General features: G+C 37.6%; 1 protein-coding gene across 3 annotated transcripts; it reads right to left on the bottom strand.

The window, feature by feature from the left end:
* Nucleotides 1–8,874: 8,874 nt before the first annotated feature.
* LOC105766065 (UPF0613 protein PB24D3.06c) lies at nucleotides 8,875–13,642 on the bottom strand. Of its 3 annotated transcripts, none has more exons than XM_052631715.1 (9): nucleotides 13,320–13,642; nucleotides 12,195–12,271; nucleotides 11,553–11,658; nucleotides 10,696–10,788; nucleotides 10,514–10,579; nucleotides 10,115–10,257; nucleotides 9,697–9,805; nucleotides 9,484–9,548; nucleotides 8,875–9,199 (listed from the first exon to the last, which is right to left on the bottom strand). In XM_052631715.1, the coding sequence occupies exons 1-9, from the start codon at nucleotides 13,539–13,541 to the stop codon at nucleotides 9,061–9,063; spliced, it is 1,020 nt and encodes a 339-aa protein (XP_052487675.1). In that variant the 5' UTR covers nucleotides 13,542–13,642; the 3' UTR covers nucleotides 8,875–9,060. The 3 variants fall into 3 exon arrangements, with proteins under 3 accessions (XP_052487675.1, XP_012440814.1, XP_052487676.1); XM_012585360.2 differs by having other exon boundaries at nucleotides 8,875–9,208; nucleotides 13,320–13,640; XM_052631716.1 differs by lacking the exon at nucleotides 10,514–10,579 and having other exon boundaries at nucleotides 8,875–9,208; nucleotides 13,320–13,641.
* Nucleotides 13,643–24,510: the final 10,868 nt, after the last annotated feature.

Genomic DNA, 24,510 nt, shown 5'->3' with positions numbered 1-24,510 from the left:
CAAAATTCGACACCAAAAGAAAAAAATGAAAAGATTACTGACCGAAACCGAAGCAAACAGAGAGAAAATAACCCCCAAAAACCTCAAAATCGATTATCCTAGTGCCTAATAACCAAATTCGGCATACACACCCCTTAACACCCCACTTCCATTTTTTCTCCTAAAATCTCTCCCCTTATCGCTCCTTGAATCACTCCACTGATTTCTCTTCAACTCCCCCAACAACTCTATTCAAATTCCATTCAAACTCCCCTTAGCTGTGTTTCAGTCCAACTCCACTACCTACACAGTTCAAGCAGCAAAATAAATACTCCCTTACACAACCCAAGACTTGAACCTCAGACCTCACAGTTACACAACACGCCACCTTGCCTAGAGCACAAGCTATTTTTGTGTCATAAAACAAGCACTATAATTTATAAGGCCTACATGCCAGTGTCCAGATTTATTTAAAAGCAAAACCAAAATATCTGCAGAAGCTAAGACTTGAACCCAGGCTTCTCAAACACTATCATACACACCCAAATCACTTAGCCATTAAAGCAAACAAGCAATTTATGTCATATCAAACAAAAAAATTAAAGACTCAAAATTTTAGGGCGTTATAGTAGTGCCACCATTCTCAACCTGACGAAAATACAACCTGAGAGACTTATCCCCCAACTGTTTACCTCGAATCTATTAAATCCATGTCAGTTTGACCAGAAGTTCTGCCAATAGACTTCCATCATCGAATAGGCTAAGTCGAGCGAACATCGCTCTCAGATCGGTCATAACCCTACGGCTCAATGCATTGACCACCACATTGGCCTTGCTAGGATAGTACTCAATGGTACAATCATAATCCTTAAGCAGCTCAACCTATCTACGCTGCCTAACATTTAACTCCTTCTGAGTGAGGAGATACTTGAGGCTCTTATTATCAGTGTAGATAATACACTTCTCACCATACAGATAATGTCTTTAGATTTTCAATACAAAGACTACGGCGACCAACTCCAAATCATGTGTCAGATAGTTTGCCTCGTGTGTCTTAAGCTGACAAGACGTATATGCAACCACCTTACCATCCTGCATCAACACACATCCCAAACCGACATGTGATGCATCACTATAAACCGTGAACTCCTTTCCAGGTTCAGGCTGTACCAAAATAGAAGCCTCAGTCAGTATAGTCTTAAGCTTCTCAAAGCTCTCTTGCTATGCATTAGTCCAGTCAAATGGTACACCTTTACGTAGCAGCTTAGTCAAAGGTGCTGCGATCAGTGAAAATCCTTCCACAAATCGTCAGTAATAACCTACCAGCCCCAAAAAGCTACGAATCTCAGATACATTCTTAGGCTACTTCCAATCCAATATAGCCTCAATTTTTTAAGGATCGACTCGAATCCCCTCAGCAGAGACCACATGACCCAGAAATGTTACTTCACATAACCAGAACTCGCACTTGCTGAACTTAGCATAGAGCTGCTTTTCCCTCAAAATTTGAAGAACAATCCTAAGGTGCTCATCATGATCATCCCCAGTCCTTGAATAAACCAATATGTCATCAATGAACACCACTACAAACCAATCCAAGTAGGGCTGAAACACTCAGTTCATCAGATCCATGAAAGCTATCGGTGCATTAGTTAGTCCAAATGGCATCACTAGGAACTCGTAGTGACCATAACGAGTCCTAAATGTTGTCTTATGCACATCAGCCTCCTTAACCCTCAACTGATGATACCCAGAATGCAGGTCAATTTTGGAGAACATAGATGCCCCTCAGAACTGGTCAAACAAATCATCAATCCACGGAAGTGGATACTTGTTCTTAATAGTCAACTTATTTAGTTGTCGGTAGTCGATACACATCCTCATGGATCCATCCTTTTTCTTAACAAACAGTACCGATGTTCCCCACAGGGACACACTAGGGCAGATGAACTCACGATCCAATAACTCCTGAATTTGAGCCTTGAGCTCCGTAAGCTCCTTCGGTTTCATTCGACAGGGAGCAATTAGACACCTGAGCTGTACTAGAGAGAAGCTCAATTCCAAACTCCACTTCCCGATTCGAAGGTAAACCCGGTAGCTCCTTAGGAAAGACGTTCGAAAAATCCTTTACCGTTCTGATATCCTTAACTGTAGAGTCTCTAGAATTCGAAACACTTATATAGGCCAAGAATGCCTTACATCCCTTATGAACCAACTTCTCTGCCACCAGTGCAGAGATCTCACTCCCTCTGCGGGCCTATCAAAACTCTCAAATTATCTCTAAGGCCATCCTCAAAGCGGACACATCGCTCATACTCAGATGCCACCATACCTCGTGCATAGCGGCTTAGTATTAGAAACTCGGCATCATACTCAGCCACTGATCGATCCCCCTGTGTAAGATTCAGAAACTCCCTCGTACGTGCATCCACATAACTAGCTCCGACATATTTCCCCTGGAAAGCGGTGTTAAAGAACTCTCAGGTCAGACACTCGGGCTGAGTGTCCTCCTTAACGGTCAGCTACTACTGATAAGCCTCATCTCGCAGCAGCGAGACTGCACCCTTTAATCCAGTACTTGGCCACATTAGGGGTGACCCTAGTGACACCACTGAAGAGCCCAGCTCCATTGGATCAGATCGTTCTATAACTGACCCTCAGACCCCAAATCCAGTATTGGGCCCAGCGACCCTCTCCAAAATCCTTAGCATAGCCTGGGACAATGCACCGTCCCTAGCCATGCGATATTGAGACACAGTCTCAGTAGCGGGCGACACTAGCGTCTCACTCATATCCAAATTTGGCAAGCTGGCCGATGACAAGGACTCAGCTCGAGCCCCTCTACGGCCTTTACCTTGGCCTCTAGTACCCCATCCGTAGATACCTCGTGTGCTCATATCTAATCGGATTTATCTGGTATTATAAGTTTTATGAATCAGTTACAGTTTCAGTGTTTATTAACAAATGTTTTATGTAAAACAGTATCGATTATTCAGAGTTCATGTTTGTAAATCGCAGTCTCACTACAGTTTCCAATTTCTCTACAATTTTCAATATATACTAACTAGAGTGTTTTCAGTACAGTTTACTACCTATAGTAGTTTCAGGATATACTATCCATAACAGTTTCAGTTTAAAATAAGTCACAGTTCAGAATAGTTACAGGATCAGCGCTGGAGACTCAGTGTACCACTTACTCAGTAAAAACATTTCAAATTATTTGGAAATCAATCAATTTTTCGAAAGCCTAATTTTTATAAAACCCATAATCCACAGTCGAGTTTTTCAACCTGGCTCTGATACCAGTTTCATATTTTTATAACCCTATTAACCAGACACAAACTTAGAACGGATACATGAATCTATTACTCTGTCATCACGGGTTGGCCCACAATAATGACTATTAAAACATGTACATACTACCACCCCAGGTTGCCCGACAACGATGGTTTACAATCTGATTATTCTGTCATCCCGAGTTGCACGACAACGATGACTATTAACATTTGTACATTTTACCACCCCCGATTGTCGGGAAACAATGGCTTCAAATCATTATACTTGACCCTATGGCATGCCAATACCACAACTAATAGGGTAACCAATGTTCTGATTACATTATATAACCAATTCACATATCATCATTACCAATTCACATATATATAACCAATACAACATAGCATAGTTCAATCCATTTTCCTATCACTTGTCATGTATCAATTAAATCATGCTATTTTTTATTTTGTTCAATTTCTCGATATCCAGTATCAATTGCAATGAATCAATTCATACAATAATTATATGCTCAATCATGAAAATTAACATGAATATGCATATAATTATATTTATTGATCTTGAATAATAAAAGTACAAATCAAATCCTCGCATCTATCGTTGATGACTCTCACTTTTCCTTTCAATCTTTACGACCCGACGTCATCTTTAGCTACGTGCGATAATTCAACAAATACACGATATCAAATTACATTCGATTGACATTCAAATACAAAGTCACGCATATTTTTCAATTTATTCAATTTAGTTCTTGTACTCGAGATATGCATCTTTCGACATTTAACATCGATCAAAATTTGATTTAACATTATTTCATTAATGACTTTATACTTTCTATTCATTGCATAATTTTATGAAAGGTTTTCAATTTATTCCTTAATGTTACAAAGTTAACTATCAAGTTTATTTAGCTTTACAATTTAGTCCTTATCATGATCGAAGCTTAATTTCTATCAATTTCAAGCCTAATTCATCAATTTCTCAACAATGAAAGCTTACTAAAAATTCAAAAATTGAACAAATTAATACATGGGCTAGCTAAATCAAGCTCCTATGATCATAAGTCTATTAAAATTACAAGAAAAAGGGCTAAGTTACCTTAAACAATTGATGGTCGAATGTTCAATGGAATTTGAAGGTTTCTTTGCTTCTAAACAATGGTCGACGGTGAAAAAGATGATGAATTATCATCTTTCTCCACTCACTTTGGTACTTATACCATGTCTAGCCATTAATTAATCTCAATTAACTTAAGTAAGGTTTATTATACCTTAATCATCTATTAATCAAACTTAGTGGTTTCTAAGATCATCATCCACTATCTATTACTTATTATTAGTTATTTATTATTTTAATCCATTGAATAATTGTTATCTAGGTCCCCAAGCCTTTTCCTAATTAAAACTCAATAGCATTTGGACTTTTACAGTTTAGTCTCTAAGTTTTAATTAACTACTTTTTTGGCTAAATTACTTAATTGAACTTCAATATATTTTTATATTAACTCCGTAAATATTCTTATTTTATATTTACTGATTTAGTTTCTGAAATGAAGTTCCAAAATTGTATTTTTGACACAATTGGAAATCGTGTCCTTACAAAATAATATCTTCTTACTAACATTATAGGGATTATGAAAATGGAACATGGTCATGGGTCATTTCCTTAAGATGAATAAATAATAATTATTATTTAAAATTAATAATAATTTTCATCACAAAGATACAATGGTCACCATGAGATAAAATAGATCAAATTAGGTGAATAGATTTAACCTAAAGGGATGGTATCTTATGAGGGTAACACACATATGGCAAGGTCATTGGATAAAAGTTTAATATAAGTAGCTTTCATAATTGTATATAATGGGAGATAAATCATGATATTTTTTTGTGGATTGACTTGTGACTAAATAACTTTGTAATTAATAGACAAAGAGTCAAAACTTAATTACAAATTATTTAAGCCCCAATTATATATATCTCGATCGGTCTATATGGTAGCTCATCAAATGTTGAATGAATTGCATAATAAGAACTGATTGAACATATGAATGAAAAGACGTGTGAGAACTAGATTACGTGAAATACTATTCGTAGTAAATGCATTTTCTCAAGAAGAAAAAATGACTTAGAATTAATTTAATTTCTTTGGACTATTATTTAATTGGATAAATAAATTAAATAATTGAGTATAAGGTAAAAAAAATACATAATTTCTTTGGAAGAGTTTATTTGAGCTTTATCTATGATGCCTAGAATCTAAGGAGGTGAAACATGTTCCCCAAGAAATAAATGAAGGTATTTGTGGACTTATATGGGCTGAAAAGTGCTATCTCAAAAAATTGTAATACAAGGATACTACTAGCCAACTCATCTTGGAGAGAAGTGAGTTAGTAAGAAAATGTGACTCTTTCCAAAGGTTCACACGGGTCTCTAAAATGCAAGAAGAATTTCTTCATGTGACCTCCAGCTCGTTTCTTCTTGAAACTTGTGGAGTCGACATCACATGGCAATTCCCATTCCCACAACTACAAAGAAGTTTACTAACTATAGAGTATTTCACTTAATTGGTCAAAGCTGAAGCCATCACCATCATCTTCGAAAAGGAATGAGAGGGTTTCTCAGGGAAATAAATAGTTTATAGGTTTGGGATCCCAAAGCTCATTATCACTAACAACGAGGTCTAGTTCCAAAATAAGTTCGAGTCCTTTTGTTCCAAACTTCATATTACCTTTGCCTGCAAATCTGTTAAGAAGCATTAGACCAATGGACAGGCAGAGGCAATCATTATAGGTTTGAAGAAGAAAGTGAAGAATACAAAAGGATCCTTGTTGGAAAATCTCCTAGGATTTTTCTAAACCCTTAGAACAATATAACATGCAGGGACAAGGGAAACACCATTTAAATGTTGTGTGGCTTTGAGGCAGTTATACCTACTAAAATTGGCATCAATAAGTTTAGATCCACAATTTTCCAAGAACAACCAAACGAGGAAGCTTTTTCCACTAATTTGGATGTCTTGGAAAAGGTTAGAGAAGTAGTCACTACCAAGCTAGTTATGTGATACCTGCAAATAGCTAGGTACTGCGATGTCAAGGTACATAATCGACAATTTCAGGTTGGTGAAATGGAGCAAAAAAAATGACATGTCTCAATGGCTTATCTATCCCCAAGACATGGAACCCAATACACTTAAAGAAGTATTGTTTTAAAGCTTCCTTTCCCCCACGTATGTAGGCCCATGTATGTTCTTAAATAGGAACGAAGTTATTATGAAAGTGTGTTGAATGGTATGGTAAGTATGGTCATCTAGCAATGAAGAAATTGATTTTTCATCAACCATTTCCTTTTGAAGGACCTAATGCCAGATTTTGTGTATCCTCTTATGGCTCCAATTCCCTCTCAGGTGTGGCATGCTAAAGGCCCCAATGTCATTTTTTGTCATAGTCTCCTAAGGCTCTAGTGCCCTATTAGGCGTGGTCTCCTGAAGCCACAGTGTTGTTTTTTGCGTGGCCTACTAAAGGTCCCAATACTTCTCCTGGCATAGCATCCTAGTGTAATGCCCCAAAAAAATTCCAATATGACATCTAGCACTATTTTAGCATCGATGTTATGCCATGTCAACAAAAAAGTTGACTATTAGTTGACTAATGGTTTCAGTCTAAATCAGATTGATTCGACAAAAATTGAAACAATAAGGTTGACATTGTAAAACAAAATTATAAGGAGAACATTGTAAAGGTAGTAAACGTTAAGGGCAAATTTTGTTTAATAAAGATTTAGTTAATACATTATGAACGTCACAATTGAATTAATTCATAAATGAATATAAGACTAATTCAAATTGGGTCTTATTCGATATTGTATTATCTATTTATACAATCATACCTATGTCTCTAATTTTGGGAGTTAATTTGGCTTTGATAGATAAGACAAACTATCTCCCCAATTAGACTTATGGATGCACAATAGTCTTAACATGAGTCATTTGTTTAATTTAACCCGTGAACTACAAACCATTTAGATTACCTATTAATACAAGTTATTTTCTCTCATTCTAATCCAACCATGTATTGGAACTTAATATTAGTTAAACATTATGTAATAGTGAGTCAATATTTACTTATTCATTTTGTTTTATGTGCAAAAATTATTGAGGACGTCCACACATAAAATAGTAAATTAATCATGTAGGAATCTTTATTTATTCAACCAATTCAAACATTACAAGTAACTAATGATAAAATCAATACACTAAAAGCACAAAACCTGTTGCATGATTCCTTGCTCGGGGAGAATATGGAAAGTCTTTCGTTTGAAGAAATCCTTGTATGGCTTAAAACATAGTCCTCGGGCAAAGTTTAGAAAGTTCAGTCAGCTAGTTCTGCAGTTTGGGTTGAAGAAAAGGAGTAGTGATCATTCAATGTTTCTACAGACATAACAAGGTTGGCATCATTCTTTTCATCGTATTTTTTGTTGATATCATTATTACAAGAAACGACAGTGCGTGAATTTTTGTCTTTAAGTTCTTCCTTCATAGTAAGTTTCACACGAAAAACTTGAGGCTATTGAAATATTTCATAGGAGTTGAGATAACAAGGAGTAAGAAAGGGATATTCTTATCTGAAAAAATGTGTGCTTGACTTGTTAATAGAAACAAGTAAAATAGGAGCCAAACCATGCAGCACTCTTATGATTCCTAATTTGCATATGGCAAAGGATAATGGTAGACTATTTAAGACCCTAAGAAGTATAAGAGATTGGTTAGAAAGTTGAACTATCTCATAATGACTCGTCCTAATATTGCATATGCAGTTGGTGTTGGTAGTCAATTTATGCCATCTCCAACCATTCATCATTGCATAGCTTTGGAGAAGATTTTGCACTGCATAAAAGGAGCTCCTAGACAAGGTATACTATACAATAATTATGGACACACTAGTATCGAGTATTTTAGAGATGCAAACTGGTCTAAACCTGACAAAATATTCACTACAGGATATTGTATATTTGTTGGAGGAAACTAATTGTCGTGGAAGATTAAGCAGCAAAATGTCGCATCCAAATCTAGTGTAGAATTAGAATATAGAGTTAATGGCTTTGTTTGTTTATGAAATTATGTTGATACATCATCTCATGATTGAAATAGGCTTGAAGCCTTCATTTTCGATAAATCATGATCTCATAAATTAGTTGCCCTTCATATTGCCTTAAATCTAGTATTTCATAAACAAAGAAATGGCATCAAGGTTTGTCATTTTTTCCGTCAAAAAAGTCAACAAATATCTATTGGTTACCTAAAAGTTGAAAACAAGCTTTTATCGAGACTCGAGTTCAATATTTATGTAACAAATTGAGCATGATTAATATCTATGCTCCAACTTTAAGGGTAAAGTTAACAGTCTGTAAATATATTGATAGATTCATACGTGTTTAAATATTATACTCATTCCTCGGTAAACGTTGTAGTACTTTATATAAATACCCACCTCAAAGAGAATAGCAATCACAACTTTCCATTCTTACAGTTCTAACAATCAGCAAATTTGTAGTTTTTCTTGGGTATGTTCAGTTAACCAGCCTCAAAATATTACAACAATGAAATAAAAGCCAGCCTCTAAACAATATAACGTTATCCATACAAATATAAAACTTCTTTCAGATGAAATTCACCCAACACTTTTGTTAAATATATTATGAATAATCAAAATCACTGAGCATGATACAGGAAGGAGAGAATAAGAGGGAAAAAATAAAAACAAAGGGCTAAGAGAATATCAGAGCATTAGCTCCATGGGTCATCCCAGCCTTTGGGTCCTTCTCTTTTAACAAAATCAATAATGGCCTGCACAGCTTCTTGGACTCGGTTAGAGAGGGAGTGATTCCCGTACTCTATTTCAACTTTTTCTGCACCGCCCATAGCTCTGCAAAATCTGTAGGAGTTAACCAATCAGCACAATGGGGATAAGGAAACACATGTACTCTCTTAGGACCACATAGCATAGACATGAAAGCCATAAGGACATTATGGGTACGAACAAGATATGCTGAATTGAATGTGCAATTGTTTCCCGGAGAAACCAACTAGACCATATGATCAGGTAATGCACACTGTTGGATGCAATAAAGAGCTGATCTAATACAATGCTTAAGGAAATGCACAATGTTGCCTGGAAAACTTCAATGGGAAGAGAGTTTCTGGTCTCACCTTTCAACCAAGGCTTTCTTATCAACATACTCTGGCACATATTCATCATCCATGGAAAAGATAACCTAGAAGAAAACAACCACATGCAAGTTTTTTTATGAAATTATACCAGTGAGAATCATACTCATTAAGCAAAACACTAAGATATATACTACAAACTGACATAAAAAGTTGTCGGCTCCCAAGGCTGCGAATATGAAAGGTGTATGGTACCTGGCAAGGAGTGCTAGACATGTGTCCAAGTCTCATTCTAAGCTGGTGCTCATTAAGGTCTGAACTGAACATGTCATCATCCCCCATGTAGGCACAAAGGGAGTTATATCTGCAAGACATTGGAATTCTCAATAAAGAAGAAAAGAAAAAGCAGTAGCATAAGAGCACTAAAAAGGAGGATCATAGAGTGACATCAATCACAAGAAGACTAATGTGACCTCAAGTTTCCTGTAAAAATATCCAAAAGTTTCTTGATATCATTGGATATATTATTATGGCACTACTGTTATATTTGCACATAGAATAAACATCTAGACAGGTATTAACTTCATTGGACAAAGGATGACGCTTTTAAAAAATGAGGAATGATAAAGGCATACGGTCATTTCAAGATGAAAGACAATGATAGTGTACCTACCTATAGGCAGTTATAGGGGATGGATCTGCTTCCTTAGGCATTAAGTCTGAACCCAGACCTTCCTTTATCATGCTTGTAGCCAAGTCAATCATAGCAGCTGTTTCAGGAAGAGTTGCCCTGTATTCTCGATCACTAACTGGAGCCTAAACATTCAAATTAGGCAATATGACTAAAGCAGCAAGTGGAACCAATGCATACGCAATTGCAACAACAAAAAAAAAAAAAAAAAAAAAAATCCTAACAGTAATAAGATGTTCCTCCACCAAGTAGAGCAGGATTTCTGCTTAAATGATCATGGTAACAGACTAGCAAAACTCCCTTTCTCACTCCTGTATAGTCAAGTACATGAAAAGTGGATAGAGCATACATAAAGAAAACAAGTTGATCCAAGTAATAGACCTGCAAAATGGCAGCACGGACTGCTCGGGAACAAGCTGCATTTGTGCGCATGTAATGCACAATATCCTAGTTTCATGCACAAACAAGTAAACAATCACCCTTATTACCTCAGAAAAATGCATAGATGAGCAGCCATACAAACTTTGGATACAGAACAAATTTAACACAAAATCAGCAACTACCTGACAGCCAGTGCTATGACCAAGAAGGACCACACCCTCAGAATTTTCTTTGTTGATTAAGTAACTAATAAGCTGATCGATCTCCATGGCATCCTTCAAGAAAAATGGTGAAAGAACATCTTAAAAAAAGGAGCAGAATAACATGAAGTTTGAGAAACATAGAAGGACACTCAAGGGTACATACACTTGTTTCAAGTTCAATGGCTAAAAAGATGTAAAATCAAGAAAATATTAATAGCTTAAAAACCATAAAATATTTGGACAGAAGGTTAAGTTACTGAAAATATTCGCAGGTAGCAAATAGGCAACTTCTGAAACACAAAAAAATATTTATCTCCAACACCAACCAAAAGGAAGGGTAGAAGCAAGAGAGTAAGCAGCAAACTTAGTTAGCTCACTATTCTTCCCACATTTTTTAAAGTAATTCTTAGATGGTCCAATCAAATAGGTGAAATAGCTTGATAAATTCTGTATTTTAGATAACTTCAATAAGAAGGCATGATGTTCAAATCTGAAAATCAAAATTTCCTCAAAACAGGATATTTTTCTGCACTGACCTTGTGAAATTTACTAAGAAATACTACGGAAGCTTGAATGAACAAAGCTAAGCACTTCACTGATTTGAAGGGAAAAGCATTCTAAGCTAAGCCCTTATCTCCATGGAAGACAAGAAGTTTACCAGAAGTTAGATCCCACACTCTCTTTTCAGAGTGGCATCATTGCAAATTACATATTTAACATGGCAAGATCAGGAATTTACCCAACTCATGTTATGATGAATGCAACAAAAATGAAAATGAGGAAAAAACCTAGATTCATGCAGAATCATCAATGTCTACGTGGAAAATACATCTTACTTGTTCCAAGCTGGAGGTTCCATATCCAGAGTATGAGGATGACATAAGTAGTTGAACAAGTGACCATTTTTCATTATCCAAAGCAACTGCAAGAGGTTCCAAGTAACTGAAAACCAAAACGAAGGGTTACATTTATGAATCAAAAGATTGAAATACTCACTGGATATTCAACCATGCAATAGAAAAACATTTTTCTTACATGCTCAATCTCTCTTATATACTTTAGACAAGCAAGAAAGGTTTGTGCCTTCTCAAAAGTCATTCTTCGGATATCTCACATCTCAAATTGCCAAGATAAAATATTTAGTTACGACTTTGTTTTAAGGATTTTAACATTTATAGAGATTATGGACAAAAGAACTTTACGAAAAGAAAAATGTCATTCCTTGGATATCTCACTTCTCAAATTGCCAAGACAAAATATTTAGTTACAATTTTAAGGCTATTAACATTATGGAGATTAGTCTACAGTGGCACCGAAACCTTAAAAATGTTCATCTTTAAAGAAATATAAACCCTTGATAACATGGACTGTGTAAATAAAGAAAGTGCATAGCAGTGATCTCCACCATTATGGTTGATTTCATTCCTATAAACAGATAAGTCATTTCTTTCATGAAGGTAATGGGACAGAAAACATACTCAGTTGCTAGAAATCCATCAGTCAGTCCACCAATGAAAATAACTTGTTGCTTATAGTCACCAGTTTTGAATGCAACCTAAAAAGGTAAAAGATGATATAAGAAATATCTAATTTCAAAATATAATTAGGCCACCAGAAGTATCAGTTCCAAAAAGAGGGCATCATCTTGGCATCTGAGCCATAGACAACAATATTAACCAACAGCGTACAATTTCATCTTACAATCTGAAAACCAAACCACGCATGCAAAACATACCTGCTTGTCAGTACTGTTCCAACATTATCACATTACCAAGAAGCCAAACAAATAAGATGCTTTCAATTCAGCTGCTAAATACAGCTAAATAGTATCATCATCTAGACAATTTGACATTTTACTAAAATCTAATTCTTAAAAAACCATGTTGTATGTACAGTTCCAATAAGTGATAAGTAAAACTATCAAAGGAATGACAACTGTTCTCAGAAGGCATAAAACTAATTCCCCATTATAGACTGCAACTGCTCAATAGTCGATTTAACCATTAAAAGATGAATGGAACAAATTGCAGCCACTTTAAGTACCACCAACGTGCTGAAGTGTAGTCCAGGACAGCCAAATTGTCCCTGTATACACAGGATAAAAATGCCAGACCAAAAGATTTATCTTCAATGTCTTCAATAGTAGTTCATTGAGATTGGCAACATGGTATGCTTCAATAAACGGCCAACTAGTAACCAGAATTGATAAGAATATGCTTTCTCAAAATGAATATAGGGAAATCAAACCTCTAAATCTTTATGAATCTTCTCAATGTTAAGAAACAAGTAGCTCTATCACTAGAGCTAAAATTATCATTTAAAACAACAAAATTATCCTCAAACTTAGGATTGACCATCAGCATATAATAAAAAAGATAGTAATATAATCCTACAAATCAACATCCAAAATCACTTACTAATCCAATTAAACAATAAAAAGCATCTTCAAGCTCACCCTAGACACGAATGAATCAACTGAAAGCTACCCAGCACCAAGATCCCACCAATTTCAATAGAAAACCTGACCTTTAAATCAAATTCAAGCCATGCCAAATTTTTTAAAAGAACCAGAAAAAGGAATTAAAATGTTGAATTGGACGAACCTGGATGGACTTAGGCCCATACTTGAAGAGCACACCACGGAACTGGTTCTTACCCTTGATGGGTCCTTCGTTATTGGAGGCAAGGCCGCCACCTGAGGAGGAGCTGCCAGCCATCTTTAGGGAAGAGGACTTGTCTAGGCGGCCCCTAACAATGCCGGAAAACCAAGAAGTGGAAGAAGATACGGAAGAGTTAGACGAAGCAGATGTAGAGAGAGAATTCATTTCTTTTCAGAAAACAATCAAATTAAAATTGCACAACATCAAGATTTTCGTTATAGACGAGAAAAAGGAAGATCTCTGTTTTCTGTTTTTCCTTCAGGTAAAATACGGGCAATTTAAAAAAAAAAAAAAAAGTCTATTTTTTTTAAATTTATCGAAATGGTTCCAATATTTTATTATTTATCGGAATGTGCCCTTTTCCCCAAAATCACGTCCACGTTAGCGTGATGTCAGGGGACGTTATAGGAAATCGCGGCCACGTCAGTGCGCTTTGCTGACATGGCAACAAATCACGTCCTTTAGAGCGTGATTTGTGTCCACGTCAGCGCGTGGCCGCGATCTGACCCGCGAGTGAACAATGCAACGGTCAAATTTTTGACCGTTGCCCCCCTCCCAACGGTAAAAAAAAAATTATAAATACCTCACCCCTTTATTTTTTTCAAAAACTAATCCTCTCTCAAATTTCCTCTCAATTTGCTGTCAAATTCATTCAAATTTTCTCTTAAATCCTTATTTAATTTCAATTTGCTCTCAAGTTCTTCTTAAATTTCTCTTAAATCCCTATTTTTAAATAATTTTAAAAAAATTTATTTTTTAAATTTTTTATACCGTAAAATTTTGTACGATTTCAAAGAATGGTAGGAGAATTGACTCGTCTTGATAATCATCACATATCGGTGGAACAAATGAAAATGGTAGCGTTAAATATAATTTTAAATATTATTTAAGAATTTTTATTTATGCATTTTAGATAATTATGAATTTATTATTTGTTATAAAGTCTATAGATCGGGTATTGGAATGCAATATCCGAATATGCATGCTCCTCCATCACTGTTGGTAGAGAACTACTGCATGGAAGCGTGTTTTTGCACGTGGCAACCAGTAGGCGGGGATGCAAGGTGGACCGAAACTAATCGGTCGTTGATCGAGAGGTGGAGACCCGAGAGGCACACATTCCATCTTCCATGTGGAGAGTGCACTGTCACTTTGGAAGACGTCAGCCTGCAATTGGGATTACCGGTGGACGGGTACCCAATCACGGGGTCTGCCCAATCTAGCGATTGGCCAGCGGTGTGCTACGAGCTTCTAGGTGCTATTCCAGAGAAAATGGACAGAGGTAAGATCAAGATGGGCTTGTTGCGAGACACATTCCCGGATCCGAATGAAGATTCAACCGAAATAGAAAGAATCCGGTATGCTCGGGCATACATTCTTCAGTTAATTGGAATGCCGGACTTGTCACAGAGCCGCGTACATCTAAGATGGCTGCTGAAACTCGTTGATTTTAGAGCAGTTGGTGAATTGAGTTGGGGGTCTGCCGTCTTGGCCACATTATATCGGGAAATGTGAGGGGAGACGCGACCGAGGAGAGCAAAAATCAGAGGTTGCCTGTCACTACTGCAGTCATGGACACGGTTTCGCTTTCCATTTCTACGTCCTCGAGTGGACCACCCATATACATTCCCACTCATAACGAGGTAAATTTTATATTAGAGTTTACAATTATTATGTAGATATTTAAAAATAAAAGTATGCTAAAAGTTTATTTAATTAGGTGGAACCATCCGGCAAGTCATGCTCAATTACCTACGGAACTTGAAGATATACGGCTTCTATTAGACCAACAGTCGGAAGCACATGTAAGTATTAAAAAAATTGATATTTCCATCATTTGCTAGTCGATTGATATTTAGTAATTAGTAATTAGTATTATGTATATAACTAATATTTCTATAATGTTCATATAGTTTCAATGGACACCATACGAGGATCCGACAATTCGGGCAGTAATTCCGGATGAGTTCTTACAAAATCCACTAGCTTGGCATGTGAAAGTCGTGTTGATCAACTACGCAACCGTGGGGCTGCACCAGTCAGGCAGAGTGCTACGACAGTTTGGATGTAGACAACTGATTGTCGTGGATCCTGAGGTGTTTGACGATCAACACAAAGTTGACATTCGGCAATTGAATACGGATTAGCCGAGATACTGGTCCGAGTACATGGAAATGTGGGAAGATCGGTATGAATATATACCTACTCGGGAACCAATCATCGTTCCGGAGTTAGCGTGCGTTCCGGAATACATGCCATGGTTTAGGATCCATGGTAAGCCGTATTTACTGACGCCAGAGGAGAGGCAGCGGCAAATACGTTTGAAAGGCGCGGGCCTCTAAATCCAAGACGACAAGACGACGAAGGTAGCCCCTCAACGAGGCCCAGACATTCACCCAGCTCATCATCAGCGGCCATGCAATCACTAGGCCCAAAGATAGCACCGACACAGTCACCCGACGCAGCAGTTCAACTGATGATACCCACGCAACCGCCTTTTCAGATGATGTCAGGTGCATTTCCTAACCCTTATATGTATCCTAACCCTTATATGTATCCTTTTCTGGGTCCTGTGGCAGGTTGGACCCAAATGCCCGGTTCAGCTCCATTTCCTGTTATGCCGAGTGGACCGGCAATGTATAGGCCAGCGGCGCACGAGGGATCGCAAGAGGGGCTGTTGGGGAGCTCTCATTTTTACCAATCCCCACCAACGTATGGGTTTCAAACACCGTCGCCGTTCGTGATGCAAACACCTCCACATACACTATTTTTTGAAGGTGGATCATCATCCCAAGTCCGACAACCAGATGTCGTACCGGAAGAACCAGAATCTCCCCCGGAGGAACAACAACCGCCGCCTGAAGCTAGACAAAGGAGGAATCCGGTACAGAATCACGTCGATGACCGCCATGTGGCACTGAATCCCCCGGGCATAGACATTGATTGCCGTATTTAAATTTATTTGTACAAATATTTTAAATATTTTGATATTATTTTATGTAATAAAATAGAAATTTTTTTGAGTTATTTTGATATTATTTGATGTAATAACATGAGCTTAATTAATTTGTACAAATATTTTGAATATTTTGATATTATTTGATAATTCTACTAACCATTAATACAATTATCAGTTAATATTTTTACATTCACATAATGTTAGATCTGAAAAAATGTTTTGATATTACTAACAATTAATACAATTATCAATAAATAATTGAAAAAATATAATTTATTTACAATTACATTCAACTATTCCGATTAGGGCATGATCGGCTTGTATGGCCCAAATTCCTACACCATCAAGACAACTTCATTGATCGGTCATTTCTCGAGATATCCATATTGTTACGTATTCTAGTCGAGCAAGGTCGACCCTTTGGTTTACGACGCAATTCTCTATCCGGTAACAACTTAAAAGGAGCAAGAGATACGGGCGGCCACTTACGTTCATCTGGGACCGGTGGGAAAACGTGTCTCCAGACTCTATACATGTTTTCTAATTTGTACACTTCGTCCACATAGCTCATCGGATCCAGACGGAGATTCTGACAAGCTGCAATAACATGAGTGCATGGATAACGAAGTGCATCAAACATCCCACAGTCACAAGTCTTATTTCGCAAGTGTACACGATATTGCCCGCCAACAACACCTTGGTGCGGTCTGTCAAACTCTGTCACGCGAAATCATAAACTGTCTCGATCATGACCCACTGTGTGCATGGTGTTTGCCCTCGCCTTGGCCTTGTTAATTTCTTGAACTACCTTACTGCACCATACATGGCCTCCCTGCATCTGGCCTGCATAACTTGCTGCTCGCTTTGGAAATAGTGCCGCCAAACGAAAATATGTCTCTCGTACAACCGATCTTATCGGTAGATGGCGCGTTCCTTTAAGAATAGAATTTATGCATTCAGCCAGGTTTGACGTCATATGGCCATATCGTAGGCCACCGTCGTATGCTTGTGCCCACTGTTCAAAACGTATGTTACAAAGGTAGTCCACCCCTTCTCCGTTAATTGAACGTAAAATTGCCAACATCTCGTGAAAACGGACTTTATTTATTCCATACCCTGCCAATATAAGATCATAGCGAATAATTTATACCACTTCTACCAATAAAACTAATTCAAATTGACAAACGAAATAACACAGATATAGACTAAATACCCATGTTGGTCACTTGTCGTCGTTCGCTCTTAGATGGATATTGCCTGTAATAGTTCGACGCAACGTGTCTTAGGCAATGTCTATGGTGTGTGCCCTGCCATAAGCTTACCTGTCGATCAAATGCAACCAGTATACCGGCGCCCCGATCTGAAATAACACAGATATCAGGTTGAGGGCACACATGCCTCCTTAACCTAGAGAGAAAGAAATCCCAGTCATCAGACGACTCCCCCGGTGTTATTGCAAATGCAATTGGAAGAATTCTCCCACCGCCATCCTGTGCCACTGCAAGCAATAGCTAATGAGTATACCTACTGAACATAAAGGTACCGTCAATTTGTACCAACGGCTTGCAGTATGGAAATGAGTCTCGGCATTGCTTAAAGGTCCAAAACAGTCATTTGAACACTTGGCATCCACGTAGCAATCGGCCGTTGTAGTACGCATGTTCCGTTTCAAGGTCTGTGATGGCACCTGGGACGTATCTCTCTAGCGCCTGACATCACTGCCATATTTCATTATATGAGGCGTCCCACCCACTATGCATATTCTCCAACGCCTTTTGCTTAGCTATCCAAGCCTTGCGGTAAGAGGGCATGTACCCCATTTGGCTACGAATATTGGCAATTAACACCGGTACTGAAGTCCTAGGATCTGCTTTAACCGTGGGCAGTATCAAGCTAGCTAACATAGCTGAATCCATCTTAGGATGATATTATGAAACACTTATAAACCGAGTACATTAAATAATGCAACATTGCATAATAAAAGTATTATTCAAAAACCGTCAATACTGTACCTGCAGCACATGTATGTGTACCTTTGTACTTTTAATCTCCCATAACTCTGTCCTTTTCCTTAACGAGGCGTAGATTTTCCATGAACATGTGCCGTCTTGGACCGCACACTTCGCCTCAAACTTATCAGATTTGGATTTAACGACGTGGTAGTTAACGCTGTTTCTGATGCTATGTTGTTTCAAAGCACCAATAAAACTATCCTTATTGGTAAACTGATTACCAACTTCAAATTCACCGGAATCTACCTCCGAACTTGTACGATCACGCAACCGGTGTGGTAGATCTGGAAACTCTAACGCATCATCTGCAGACAGATCGACATTATGCATGTGGGCTGGAGGTGAGTATGCTTTGAATCATGGATTTTCTTCTTCATCTGAACTCCTTTTAGCATCTTTAGATTCTGCTGGAATGGGCTCTTGTTCAGAAAATAAGTCAACTTCTGCACCATCCGGCCCGGGCTCTCGAGGTGGATCCACATCGGAGCCATTTCCTAACCTACAATTATCTGCAGCGTACGAGGTCCCCTCACCGGTTGACGTCGTAGGGAGTACATCATCCCTTCTTCTAGGCATTTGATAACGTCCCCAATTGGATGTAGATTGCCACCCACTAGAACTTGATGCTGTTCCCTAATACGTATTTCTAGCATCAAACATCGAGCCACCGACGTACATGTCCCATCCATCGACAAAGTGTCGTGTAGGGGATATGCATTCGACACCGCTACCAAACATGGGTTATTCCGTATTTTGTAACCCTCTAACCGAGTGTCGGCCAGGGGTCGTGTATACATCTCGAACACCGGTCACAAGTACATCATTTGGCAATGTAAATTGTACATATAACTCAATATAAGGTGCTCCACTAGCAAGATGAGTCCGCACCATTGCCTCTAAGCTACGGGCACATTTTATTCGAACGAGTCATATGTCACCGGATCAATAGAAGAACAAAATCCATACGTGATAAACAGAACTTTCATTGGCGTCGTTTCGAAAATTTTACGCCTAATTCTTTTACGAAGTTCTATCAAATCTATGTTCTGGTTAAAAACCAGTCGCACCGTATTCTCCGACAAAAAACAACACCATTCTCGGTGTGGCAAACCTCACCATCGTAGTAAATAACAGCACTAATATGTTCACTCATATTTGAAACTCTAACCTTCTTAGCCTCTCTAAATTGTTTCTGCTGTGACTTATGCATTCTGAGAACATTTTTCGCCTCATTTATAGCCTCAGCCCAAACATGCTACTGTAGCAAAAGCGCGTCCAAGTGGGCGCGATTTAACAAATTCTTCTCATAAAGCATCATGGTAGAAGCGATTTTATACTATTTGCTCAGAAACGTCAACTCGAAATTATTTCTTCCAAGACCAACTGTAGCAAAAGCGCGTCCAGGAGGGCGCGATTTTACAAATTCTTCGCGTCCACGTAATTTAATTTTAATTAATTAATTAATTTCTCTCCAAAGCCCTAAAAATTCAAAAAAACCCTAAAAAACCTAACGTGAGAAACACCGCGAAATCGCGTCCACGTCAACGCGCTTTGCTGATTTGGACACAAATTGCGCTTTCAAGGCCGCGCTTTGTTCCCATGTCAGCAAATGTCGCTGACGTGGACGCGAGTTGCTGACATATCCCCTGACATCGCGCTGATGTGGACGCGATTTAGGGGAAAAGGGCCCATTCCAGTAAATAATAAAATACTGGGTTCGGTAAATTTTAAAAAAAATTGGCTTTTTTGGTATTTTGGCCGTAAAATACATGGGATCTGTTTACAACATCAACTACAGCAAATTAGTCTTAAACTCGACAATTTAATCCTTATAAATTAAAGTTAAAAATTTTAATCGTACGTCACTCTCTAATCAGTAAGTAATTAGACACGTAAGTTTTTATACTTTATAAAAAAAATTAAATGTAATTTAACTTTGCTAACATAATATTTATGTGAATTTCTACGTAGATGCCATGTTAATAATTAATTAATTTTAGAATTTTAAAATTAAAAAATGTTAAAATTAAAATTATGAAATTTATTTTTAAATATTTTAATTTTAAAATTAATTAATTGTTTACATGATATGCACATGACAATCCATGTGCCTATTAAGTTAGTAAAGTTAACAAACATTAACTTTTTTATCTATTTTAAGTGATTTAATAAAAATACGAGTTCAAAAGTTAAAGAGATGAAAATTAAATTTAAGACTAAAATATTTTTTTATAAAGTTGAAGGGTAAAAAAACAAATTAAAATAGTTTTTTATCAAGTTCAAAATCATACAAACACACGTACTATTTCACCACATAAGTTAATATGTGAATCAAATTTTGATTTCGAAAATGAATGAACTCACTTTAGTTGATGGGTATTGCTCGGGTTCTAAATAAAAATAGTAATTCTATTCCAATAATCTTATAATATTTTTTAATAGTAGAATGATAAAATTGATTTATTTAATAGTATAAAATTTAATTTAATTTAATTTAATTTTTATAATAGAACTTCGCAGCGCTTTCACCCAAATTAAATGATACTTTGTGGAATTAAATATATTTTAATTGAATTATAAATAAAGTCATTTTGAAGAAAATAATAATTAAAGTGATAAAAAATTTGTATTAAGGTATTCAATTAACATCTTTTTATCTCATTCCCACAACTTTTATCCTTGCCTATTATAAATATATATATATATATATAAAATTGATTTTATCAAATTAAAAAAAAGAGATAAATATCAAAATTATACATGAACTTTAATGCAATGTGGAATGTCATACATGAATTTTGGTTTTGTATGTGAAACTACAAGAAACTAAGATAATGAAGAAATCAAGAAGAGAACTTTTTCATTAAATTGCTGAAAACATGCAGACCTCTCATGTATTTATACAAGCACGTAAGCTAAAGCTAACTGACTTTGAAGCTAACTTTCTAACTGCTAACTGACTTAGTAACAGCTTTAACCTCTTTATTAATTACTCTAACATTCCCTTAGCATGTTTGATTTTTGACCACTAAGTTCACTGAACGTCAAGACTCGAAGAGCAAGTCGAAATGATGAAAACAGCTTAGGAGTAACTGGTTTTATGAGGACATCTGCAATCTGTTGATTAGAGGGAACAAAATTGACCTGTAGGAGTCCAGCAAGAATTTTCTCACGAACAAAATGGTGATCTATTTCCACATGCTTCATCCTAGCATGATGCGTGGGATTTTCAGCTACTGAAACTGCAGAAGAATTGCCACACCAAATGATTGGTAACTTAGACAGAGGTACTCCCACTTCATTCAGCAGTTGTTGAATCCATAGCAGTTCAGACACACAGTTGGCTAGGCTGCGATACTCTGCTTCAGCAGACGACTTGGATACCACTAACTATTTCTTTGAGCACCAGGTAACAAGATTTGATCCTAAGTATACCACATATCCCAATGTAGACCGTCGATCTTCAACGGATGAGGCCCAGTCAGCATCAGAGTAACACACCAGCTCTAATGGACCTGCTGCAAAATACATACCATGATCCGTGGTGCTAGCCAGGTACCTTAAAACACGTTTGACAGCTTTCCAATGAGTGACACAGGGGGAACTCATGTACTAGCTAAGCTTGTTTACACAGAACGACAAATCGGGTCGTGTAATACATACATATTGAAGCATACCCACTGTACTTCAGTAGAAATAAACATCAGGAAAAGGAGGGCTGCCATCTGAAGCAACTAACTTGGGAGTGCTCACCATGGGTGTCGGTGTAGAGGCTGCCCCGATCATGCCAGTTTTGTGAAGAAGCTCACTGACATACTTCTTCTGACTGAGCAATATACCTTGGGACTTACACTGGACATCAATTCCCAAAAAGAAACTGAGAGTTCCCATGTCCTTAAGAGAAAATTTGTTATGAAGATGATGTACCACAACATCTAGACCTTGAACACTACTACCAGTGAGCACAATTTCATCGACATAAACCATGAGAAGAAGGTAATTCCCTGCAGACACTTGAATGAACAAGGAGGAATCAGCTTTGGATGTGTGAAAACCAAGCTGAGTAACAAGGTACTACTTGAGAGCTTGAAACCATGCACGAGGGGCTTGTCGTAAGCCATAGAGTGATTTATTCAATTTGCACATAAGTGACTGTCCAGAGGCATCCGAGACTTCAAAACCAAGGGGTTGCTCTATGTATAGTTCTTCAGTGAGCTCACCATTAAGAAAGGCGTTATTGATGTCAACTTGATGCAGTGCCCACCCTGCATAACAGCTAGCATAAAAATAGTGCGAATGGTGGAAGCTCAAACTACTGGACTAAAGGTGTCATGAAAGTCAAGCCCTGCATGTTGAGAGAACCCTTTTGTAACTAATCTTACTTTGTAACTGTCGATAGACCCATCAGCCTTCCTTTTAATATTAAAGAGCCACTTACACCCGATTGCTCGTCGATTCTTCGGGAGAGAACAAAGAGTCCACGTATTATTGCAAACCAAAGCTTGCAATTCACTGTGAACCGCCGTCCGCCACCATTCAAATGCCATCGCTACATGTATGTCAGAGGGAACATCACTAGGAGAAGAAGATGTCGTGCTCAGATAAGCCTTTGGCTTGAAAATTCCAATCTTACTCCTGGTGACCATGGAATGAGTGTTGATCGGGGCAGATTGAGAGGTTTGCAACTGCGGAGGTGGAGAGGACCTAGGTAACGTAGGTGAAGTAGGTGATGTTTGAGCTATAATAGGATAGGTGGACTGTGAGGTAGGCGTTGGGGGTGAGGAAACAGGTGTTGGAGAGGAATGAGTAGAAATAGCGTTAGGTGGGGTGCTATTACAAGGTACAGGGCTAGGATGTAGGACAAGGAGTTTTGTATTGACCTGTGGAACAAAAGTAGATGGGATAACTGTTGAACAATATGTTTTGTAGGGAAAAATGGTCTCATTAAAGGTGACATGACGGGTAATATAGATTCTACCAGTAGGGTCTCTACATTTGTAACCTTTGTGTAATGGTGAATAGCAGAGAAAGACACAAGGAATGGACCTAAACTGTAGCTTTGTTTTGGTAAAAGGTCTAAGGTTAGGAAAGCATAAGCAGCCAAAAGTTCAAAGGAAAGAGTAATTTGGTTTTTTCTTAAACAATTTTTCATATGGTGTTATATCTCCCAAGGGATGGAAGGGTAACCTATTGATCAGAAACACGGCACTGCAAAAGGCTTCATTCCAGAACATTAAAGGCATGGTTGCATGAGCTAACATGGACTGGCTGGTTTCAACTACCTGTCGGTGTTTTCATTCAACAAGTCTATTTTGGGCTGACGTGTATGGACAGGTGAGACCCTGTAGAATCCCTTGTTAAGTCAAATAGCTCTTCAAAGCTTGAAACTCCCCTCCCCCATCTGTTTGTAGAACTTTGAGTGTACCAAGCATTCTTTCAGCTTGGAGATGGAACTGTGGAAACACAATAACAATATCAGACTTATTATTCAAAAAATAGAGCCATGTATAGCGTGAATAAGCATCAGTGAAGGTGACATAATAATGAAAGCCGTTAGATACAACTGGAGCTGGTCCCCAAACATCAACAACAACCAATTGGAGAGGTGAGGTATACTCAGTGCTCAACTTAGAGAACGAGAGCTTATGTTCTTTACCCAGATGACAAGCAACACAATCAATAAATTTATTACTGTCAGTAAACTGTATATTACATCGTAGAAGTGCCTTTGTAAGTGTAGCTCGACATGGATGCCCTAATCTAGAGTGCCAAACACTAAGAGGAAGCATGGAGCTAGCTGTAAAACATTGAGCATTCTTAGAAAAGACACTAGTTGCAAGAGACTTGTTGAGATGAAGTCTATATAAACCATGATGCACCGAGCCGCGAAGAAAAACCTCTCTTGTCCTCAGATCACGCACCTGGCACTGAGTAGGGAAAAACTCTAACATCACCTGATTGTCTTTAGCAAACTTGGACACAGATAAAAGGTTTTTAGTAATGCCAGGAACAAGCAATAAGGATCGCATATACAACGGTCGAGATCAAGTAAGTAAAGAGGACTGCCCGGTGGACAAAACAGGTAGTGCTGAACCATTGCGTACAAACACCTTACCTGGTCCTTTATATGATCCACTGTCACCAAGCGAGGTAGCCAAATTTG

This window comes from Gossypium raimondii, chromosome 5, assembly GCF_025698545.1.
Source record: "Gossypium raimondii isolate GPD5lz chromosome 5, ASM2569854v1, whole genome shotgun sequence".
NCBI classification, from domain to species: Eukaryota; Viridiplantae; Streptophyta; class Magnoliopsida; order Malvales; family Malvaceae; genus Gossypium; species Gossypium raimondii.
Note: the sequence above shows the minus strand (reverse complement) of the source record. Positions and strands in the feature narration are given on the sequence as shown.